This window comes from Sceloporus undulatus, chromosome 9 (genome assembly GCF_019175285.1).
Source record: "Sceloporus undulatus isolate JIND9_A2432 ecotype Alabama chromosome 9, SceUnd_v1.1, whole genome shotgun sequence".
Classification (NCBI taxonomy): Eukaryota; Metazoa; Chordata; class Lepidosauria; order Squamata; family Phrynosomatidae; genus Sceloporus; species Sceloporus undulatus.
Window position 1 is genome coordinate 21616881 of NC_056530.1, and position 9283 is coordinate 21626163.

The following is a 9283-nucleotide window of genomic DNA, read 5'->3' on the forward strand; positions in this document are numbered from 1 at the left end:
TTAATTTGTATCCTGCTTTTCTCCCAGAATTGGGACCCAAAGCAGCTTACAGTCTAAAAACATAGTACAGTTAAAAACTTACAAAAGTGACAATTAAAATGGGATCAAGCTATTGTAATATTAAAATAGAATACAATTAAAAAGATAAAAGCATTTTAAACCATACACGTTAAAACAACACACCACTGAAATGAAGCACAGGGACTCAGTGATGACTCACATTAAGCATTTCAAGTCCATTAATTAATTAAACAGCCAAAAGCAAGAGAAGTGAGTGCATCCCATAGCAAAGCCAAATCAACTTGTCTCCAGAAGAACAGAAATATAGACTCTTACAAGTCCTCCCTTACATTAAGCATTCAATCTTTCTTTCTCCTTCCTGTCCAGAAGATAATGATTTATATCATTGATTTGTTAAGTGCTTAAACTCTGCTAAGTGCATTAGAATAATCTCCTTCCTCTTTAAAAGCTCTTGCCTGAATGTTTACAAGAATCAATAAATGAGAAGAGGAGGAAACCAAAGAACAGAAAAGCAGACCTGTCTTCATGCAATGATTGCACATTCACAAAAAACTGCAGTCTTGGTAAGAAACTAAGGAGGAAGGAAAACACTTGGTTTTTAGGAAACCGGTAGTGTATCCATCCCCACTGCACAATTACAGCAATCTATGCCAGTTCAGTTGCCTTGACCCTATCCTATATAATCCCAGAATATGTAGTTTGGTGGGGAATGTGAAATTCTCTGTTGGAAGAGCGCTAATCTACTGTGCTAGATGTCTTTAAGTGCCTCACCAAACTACAAATCCTAGAGAGGATGCAGCCATGGCAGCTGGAGTGTCATCAAGATACTGTACTATATTCAGCATGGATTAAACACTCGCATACAATGGAAAACAATATTAAGAGCAGAGTGGTCCTCTGTCTGATTAGATATGTGAGCCCAGACCTACTTCAAACCATGAAATTCAGATTTGGACTATATTTTGCATTTGCTCAAACCAGGACCACAGAGCTGAGAAATCTGAGCCCAGTTGGTTCCCATTTGGGCCAGATTCTAGATAGTGGGACCGTCTCTCTCTTAAGTCTCCTTGGCTGTCTTTTCACAGATCAAGGAAGGCACGTGAGCACAGATCAAGAGATACACTTTTCTGAGAACAGGCACGAGGTTTGGATTACAACAGGGCATGGCTTACAGCTTGCCTTTCTTTCTGAGCATGCATGAATTATTTGTTGGTGCAGGTAAAAAGGGCAACGAATCAATTTCTACTTGCTGTAAAAAAACCCAGCAACAATTCAAATGCTTGGCACACACAGAGAAGACCCTCCTCCTGCCCCCAAATCACTCCTGGATGACATCTCTAGCTAAAGCAGATCTTGGGGAAGGGGAGGGAGGAGGAATCATAGGAAAATCATGGCCAGTTCCAAGGAGAAAGCAAGGACCTGGACGCACCAAAAGACACCTGACTTAGCCCATAAATAGAAGAGCTGGGCATGTTCAGCCTGGTGAAGAGAAGACTGAGAAGTGGACATGATTTCACACTTCACATTTTGAAAGAACTATCACCAAGAAGTGGGGGAGGCTTGATCTCTGCTGCCCCAGAAAGTAGGATGAGGTCTTATGGTTTTAAATTACAGGAGGGTAGATTTTAATTGAAAATTAGAAGTCGGTAAGTCTGGTCCAGCAATGGAACTGTTGCCTAGACAAGTGATGGATGTCTTCCACTGGGCATCTTCAAAAAGAGGATGGACAGCTAACTGCTTCTGGGGATGCTCTACCTGGAGTTGGGGAGGGGGGATAGGACACAATTGCCTATGGAGTCCCCTCCCAACTCTATGATTCTATGAATGGATTGATGGGGCAGAATATCCATAGGTCAGTGGTGCAACAAAGGAAGGGTCTATAGAAAATCTCAGGTTCAACCCCCAGACCTCTTGGATTACACTCAAGGGATAGCAGCAACTTTGGCCAAGAAGAGGAGAGTTATCAAATTAGTTTGGCACAGCATAAAACATTGTTGTGTATCATCTTTGCCTGTATCTATAATATATAAAGTATTATACCTACAAACAAACCTCGAGTCTCGCATTACACAGATGCAGCAACACAGACAGATACAGAGAAAACTATAATTAAAATCACACTATAATATACTTAAACCCACCCTGTATCTGCATTTCTCTCACACAAAATGTATTTTCCTTTTGCAAGAAACATGAGGAAAGTCTTGCCTGCTCATTTACACTAGTTACAAGGTCCAATCCTGACATGGATTTCATGTCAGGTTTCCTCCTGACATGAAAGGTCCTTCTCCTCCCCCAACTTCATAACCTCATTCATTTCCTCACACTCACTTCTCTCTGAGCATGGTCTTCTTTACAGGGCTATTAGGAGGAAACAGGGAAAGAGAGAAACCATACACACTTCTCTCAAAGTCATTGGAAGCCAGGTGAGATAAAAGCCAGCACTTGCCCTAAAAATGAATTCCTTACCTGTTGCTGAGCTCAGAAAGAGGGAGCGTGAAGCCGAAAGCAGATGAGTAACAAAGAGCAAGTTGGCTGGAAGAACTTAAAGCAGAAGAGAGAAGGGCATTTGACAATTCCTCTGAATAGCGTTTGAAAAAAGCTGCCTTCTCAGTGAGAAAAGAGAGCATTCAACCTGCTGCAACGGAGGCTGCAGGAGCATTGGTGTCTCTCCACCTCTTCCTCTTTTAAGTAGAAGGAAGTTATGTTGCAAAATGACCAAAAGGGACAAGATAGCTGTTGAGATAGATTTTGAAAAGAACAACTGTGGGGTTGTGGAAAGGCGAGGGTTAGAGGGTAGAGTCCAGAACTGCATCTGCACTGCAGAAATAATGCAGATTGATACCATTTTTTGCCATGGCTCAGTGCTATGCACATCATCTGGGATACAGGCGAAACACGTATAACTGCATACAGCACCAGTATCCACTCACCTGAACTGTCTTCCTTAATGGGAAAATGGCTGATAGCATTGCTCTTGCTTCCTTGAGTCCGAAGGAAGAGTGTCTTGGCATCTCCAGTTTCATTTCTGGTAACAATGAACGTCTGATCGAAGAAAAAGATTCCAGAAGCAGAGGGAGGAAGAAAACAGAGAAAGAAAGAGGTTGGGCAATTACTGTATCCAAAATGCTTGGGACCAAAAGTGTTTGAGATTTTGAAACTTTTCAGATTGTGGAATCCTTGTGTTTCCCTTTCAGATATTTAAAGAGGGCTATTGTGTAACCTCTCAGTCTTCTCCACATAAAACATATACAGGTCTCTGGAGAAACTGTTACTCCACTGAAGTGTAAGGAGGATATACCTTCCCCCCCCCCCATCTCTCCCATATCAGGCCTGTTGTGTTTTTAAAGTTTTCTAAGATTTACCCCAGGTGGTTGTGCTGAGAGCAGCTCCGCAGCTTGTCCTGGATGATCCTCAATGAGGTCCCAAATGCTCCTGGTGATGGAAAGCCGGTCCAGAAACGGGATTGGGTTCGTTTCACATCTTCCACTGCCTAGTGTGTGCTGTGAGCTGTACAAAACAAGAGAAATAGTAGAGTGAATAGAAGCTTAACTACACAGCTCCTGAAATTGCTCCAGCTAGCATGGCTAAGAGCGATCATCATCATCAGCGTTGTAATTTCTAAGGCAGACTTAGAAATTATTAAAAAATATTAAAAACCAATATAAATTTAAAATCACATGAAAACATCAGATACTTATACAGGCTGAGTCTCTCTTATCATTCCAAAACCTGAAATATTCCAGAATATTCAAAATTGACCGCTTGGGTGGCTGAGGGAGCCGACACTTTTGCCGTTCGACGGCTTACTATACACACATTTTATTTCATGCACAAAAATTATTGAAAATGTGGTGTATGAAGTTACCTTCAGGCTATGTGTACAAGGTGTATATAAAACATAATTGAATTTTGTGGTTAGGCTTGGGTCCCATCTCCAAGATATCATTTATCAGTTTTCATTTTTAATTGATCTTACTTTAATTTTTATTTATTATTTTAAATGTATGTTGCTATTGTTGTTACTACTACTACTACTACTACTACTAGCAGTATTAGTATTTTATTTTCACCATCAAGGCTCCCATAGAAAGTTTGGGGGTGACTCTGCCATATCTTTGGCTGTCTCTGGACACTTTCCTCACCCCTGATCTAAAAGGAGCTAAACCCAGATAAGTGCTAAATCGTGAGAACTAAGAAATAGATGTGGGAACATAACCATATTTTAATGACTCAAAAATATCCACAGTTAAAATGGAAGGAGCCCACAGAAGCTTGCGCTGCGCTCAGAGAACATGCTCCAGCGTGGAGGTATCTTTCCTCCTCTATTTTTGCTTGCTTACCCAGGTTCATTTCCTGAATGGTTCTGGCAGGTTCCCAGCATATTTTCAGACATCTTTCATGCTCAGGTGTCCAGGCTTTGAACATCAGTCTTTGAACATCATGCGTCTTTTTTCCCCCTCTTAAATGTTTTCCTTCAGGAGAAGAACAAGTTAAAAGATGGATCTGGGTGACTGTTGGTCAGGCGACTGTAAGACCACAAAACCTAGCTGCAGTTTAGAGACAAAAAGAGAGAGTGTGTGTGTGTGTGTGTGTGTGTGTCTGCCCAGACATGCTTCCACATTGTAGAAATAATGCTGTTTGACTCCGTTTTAACTGTCATGGCTCCATCCTACAGAATCCTGGGATTTATAGTTTTTGTAAAGTGGTACAAAGACACGTGGAGCAGCATAGAGAAAGCTGCTACTCTTCCGAGCCATTTTGCCTTTCTTTTTTGTGCAGTAACAACCTTAGACCATGTAAAACTACAAATCCCAGGATTCTATAGGCTGGAGACATAAAGCACATAAAGTGATGTCAAAGTGCATTATTTCTACAGTGCCATTGCACCCAGCGACTGAGAGAGAGAATGAGTATTTTAGTTTGCTGACTATCTATCTTGGAGATCTGACATGTGAACAATGGAACTGGGCTAAGTCCAAGGATAGCCCTTGAACAGAAATGGAAACCAGATTAGTGCTAGGCCATTGGAGCTACTCATCTTCCAGGAATTGGAGTGATCATAACAATACTTCTAAGATCAAAAAGTGTGTGTGTGTGTGCATGTTGTGTGCCTTCAAGTCATTTCTGACCTATGGTGACCCTAAGGCCAATCTACCATGGGATTTTCTTGGCAAGATTTGTTCTGAGGAGGTTTGCCATTGCCTTCCTCTGAGGCTGAGAGCATATGACTTGCCCAAAGTCACCCAGCGAGTTTCATGGCCGATAGAGAATCAAACCCTGGTCTCCAGAATCATAGTCCAACACTCAAACCACTATTCCACACTCTACTCACAGTTAAAGAGAAGAGCCTACAGAAGAAAGCCTGTTTCCTTCCACCCTGTATTTCCTATCTCAGTTTATTCTGCATATGAAATTAACATTCAGGGACCACGCTAGATGATCCCACCTACTAACATGCACATGTGTACAAAGTATTTGGAAAGATGGCGACCGGAATCAGTCAAGTCTTCCCATCTGGCAAATATTAACCCCCCTAGATTTTGCCAGATATCAAGGGGAAGAAAAAACATTATGTGCTTGGAAAAATGCACAATTCACCCGTGTCAGTAGTGTGCTCAGATGATGATGACTTCCCTTGGGTTTTCCCTGTACTATCAAGGAAACGTACAGTTGACCGTGTTGATCTGACACTAAGAGGCTAAGGTTGTCTTGCAGAGCTGCATTCATTCAATTCTCCTTTAATTTTTCCAAGCTCCAGATCAGAAGAAAAGGTACACATAGTTCTGTAATCTGTTTCCAAGAAATTAAGTCACAAAATCACAGAATATTAGAGCTGGATATACAGTCCAATCCACGCCATGCAAGAATACACAAATAAAGCTCATCAGATGTCAATTCAGCTTTAGTTTACCAAACTCCAAAGGAGAGTCCACTGTCAAATAGTTCTTACAGCAAAGAAGTTCCTCCTAATGTTGTTTAGGTGGAATACCTTCTCAAGAGCATGGTAATTGTTTGTTTCCAACATCTGGTCCATAAAGATAGACTACTAAGGTATTACACTTAGCTTCCATCGCTTTCATCTATACATCTCCCTTCCTTAGGTCTGTCCTAAGTATTCCAGTTTAAGGTCACCATTCTGCTCAAAGGTCCCAAACATCCAAGTGTGTTTGAAGGACAAGAGCAGAAGACGTGAAGATCACAAAAGACCTTACCTTGTGTAGGAGCAGGAGGCTGATGGTCCTACGAAGTCACAGCAGAAAGACGACTGTACACAGACGACTGTGGAAGGGACAGCAAACCGTGAGCAAGAAACAAAAGCAAGCAAGCAGCAAAAATGGAGGACGACAGCTCTAGAAGACAAAGGCAGGGATGTGGTTTGAACACCTCCGCCAATTGCTTTCACGTGGTCTCAGGGCCCTGTCATTGATGCTGAAAGAAAGACAGCAATCGAGAAACCTAATGTGGGGCAGAAAGATATACACACACTTTTGGTATTCCAACATAAGGCACTTTTGCCTATCCTTTTGGAGTTTTAGTCTTAGGCTAGGTAAGGTTTCTTAAATTGCATAAGCCAGGCATTTAAATAAACCAAGAGATTTAAAACACATCTTGTTTTGCTTGACTCTGCAACCTATCCAGGGATGGAGAACTGCAGGCCATTTCCAACTTCAAATAGGGTCCAAACTCCCTAAACTTTAAGAAAGTATTAATAGGCTTAGGACTTTACCACATGAGAAAAGAAAGGCGAAATGGATTGTGAGAGTAGTGGCTTTCTCCGTGCTGCTCCTTATGCCATCATTGCACTTTCGTTCTCTATGGCTGTCAAGGCGTGCTTTTTACCAAACAGGAATCCATTCCAAACACCAACAGGTACCAAGCATTGTGTACCTGTTTAATCCTCACTGAACAGTTTGGAGGCTTCCTCCAAGGGATTTCCCCTCTTCTGAAAATGTCCTGAGTTACTCTGCACATCCATGCAATCCCCTCAAATCTGTCAGTATCTCCCTCTTGTGGGTGGATGCTGCCATTTTAGCTAGATAAAGATGCATGCAGAGAAAACATTTGCTATTAGCATAGCCTGTTTGCAGTGCCAGCATATTTTTACCTTGCTAATTTGAATTTAAGAGTATCCTATGGTTCCAGTGTGTGCTCATGAAAAGATTATTGGTTTTGAAATAGAATCAAGTCAGCAAATTGCTACTTCTCTGCGATTCAAGGTTGAGGTGCTGAATTGCTGAATTTCCACCCACCAGGCAGTTGGGGAAAAGCACAGCAAGACTGTCAGCAAGAGAAGCCACCAATATCAAGCGTCATTGGCAGATTTCGCAAATGTTTCAACCTGCTGAATGTTTCAAGAGCCAGGAACTAACAGAACTAAGAAGTCCACAACGTTCTTTTTCTAGTTTATAGAATACTTTTACTCTAAGGAACAAACCGGGTGGGTACTTTGAAAACACACTGCAATTCTCGTGGCCTAGTGAAGTTTGCATATATCCAAGCTTGCTATACAAGATGGCATCCATGCAGATTCCTAAAAACAGAGTCCCTGTTCCCTTTTCTGCCACTTTGGAAGGCCTAGTAGGTGGGGACATCAGAATGGGGTTTTCTCGCTGCTGTAAAAGTTGCCACCCCATCTAATTTGTTGCTTGATGAATTTGATTTTGCAGGCAGATCCTCACATATTCTAAGAATGCTGATACTTCTGTTATATGAGCAGCTATTTTATACATATAGGGATATACTCAACTAGATAGAGAGGGTTAGTATAGATACACAATACTTCCAACACTTGTCCACCCCTGCTATGCCTCTAAAAGCAACCTCTGGCTATGCCAGTGTCTACTACTGCTGCAAACAAAGGCAGCTGTATTCAGACAGATCAAAAGTCCCCACTTGAGATGCGCTGAGGGGCTGGGACTTACCATCAAGGTTTATTCTTGAATAGCCCAAAGGAACAATCCACAACAGTTGCGTTATTCCCCTTTGGCAGCATATGTACCAGCAGTTCTTAAGTCCAAAGTTCTTTCAGTTATGACTGTAAACTCCCGGGCCTCCATATGTTTCATGCCAAAGCCTGCTATAGTCCTATGCACTGTGTGTAAATCTGCCATGTGTTTCTCCTTTATGTTCGCTTATCTAATTATGTATTGTTGTGTGTCTCCAAGTCGTTTCCGACTTATGGTGACCCTAAAGCAAACCTTTCATGGGATTTTCTTGGCAAGTTTCCTTCAGAGGGTGAAGACAGGGTCACCCAGTGAGTTTCCACAGCTGAGCCAGGATTCGAATCTTGGTCTCCCAGTGTCCTAGTTCAATACTCAAACCAATACGCTACACTGGCTCCCACAATTTATGCAGCCACAATTAGGGAGGAGTTGGATTACTCCTCTGGGCCATCCAAGAATGAACCTTCACAGTAAGTACCAGCACCTCATTCTCTGGAGGAGTAAACCAAAGTTAGGATACTTGGCAAGTACAGCTTCCTTGTAAAATTACACAAATGACTTGGTAATAGAGGAAAAGAATAGCCTGGAGGGCCAAAATGAAGGCATCATACCATTCTGCATTTTTGCTTTTTTGCACTGAGCAAAAAAAAATTGGGTTTTTAGCTTGACGTTTCCTCCAGAAGCAAATACAGTGGTACCCCGGGTTACGAAAATAATTCGTTCCGCCGCCGCGTTCGTAACCCGAAATGCTTCGTAAGCCGAAAAAGCCATAGGCGCTAATGGGGAAAAGCCGCGATTTCGTGCGAAAAAGCGCCGAAAAGCACCAAAAAATTTTTCGTAACCCGAAATAACCTTCGTAACCCGGAACAGTTTTTTTCTTTGGATTTTTTTCGTAACCCGGAAATTTCGTAAGGCGGCGCATTCGTATCCCGGGGTACCACTGTACGCTAATTTGAAATGGCCCTAAGTTGCAGTCCTTTGAGGATTTGATTAGAATTTTGGGAAACCAGAGTTTAAATCCCCACTCAGTTTTAGAAACCTATCAGGTGACCTTTGGCAAAATTAGACCCTCTCAGCCTCAGAGGAAGGCAACAGCAAATCTCTTCTTGCCAGGAAAATGCTATGATAAGCGCATTCATTGTGACAGAGTTGACACGAAGGAATATAACAAAAATGAACACACATAAAATAGGTTAGCATCTTCCTTACTGCAACTGACAACCAAACAGTCCCCAGCAAATAAGCCAGACTCATACCTGAGGAAGTGCATGCAGAAGCTGGGTCACACACACAGAAAAAGACACAATATCCTTTTC

General features: G+C 42.0%; 1 protein-coding gene across 3 annotated transcripts in view; it reads right to left on the reverse strand.

Moving 5' to 3' along the window:
- Nucleotides 1-6681, reverse strand: part of RINL (Ras and Rab interactor like) — a 16854-nt gene extending 10173 nt beyond the window's left edge. The window contains exons 1-5 of one of the 3 annotated variants that reach the window (XM_042439030.1): nucleotides 6237-6681; nucleotides 5623-5814; nucleotides 4365-4496; nucleotides 3387-3531; nucleotides 2955-3066 (exon numbers count right to left, since the gene is read on the reverse strand). In XM_042439030.1, coding sequence (XP_042294964.1) covers nucleotides 2955-3066; nucleotides 3387-3531; nucleotides 4365-4417 — 310 coding nt within the window. In that variant the 5' untranslated portion in view covers nucleotides 4418-4496; nucleotides 5623-5814; nucleotides 6237-6681. Of the gene's footprint in view, nucleotides 1-2490; nucleotides 2643-2954; nucleotides 3067-3386; nucleotides 3532-4364; nucleotides 4497-5622; nucleotides 5815-6236 lie in introns of those variants that run through there. The other 2 variants (XM_042439031.1, XM_042439032.1) reach the window with 2 other exon arrangements.
- Nucleotides 6682-9283: the final 2602 nt, after the last annotated feature.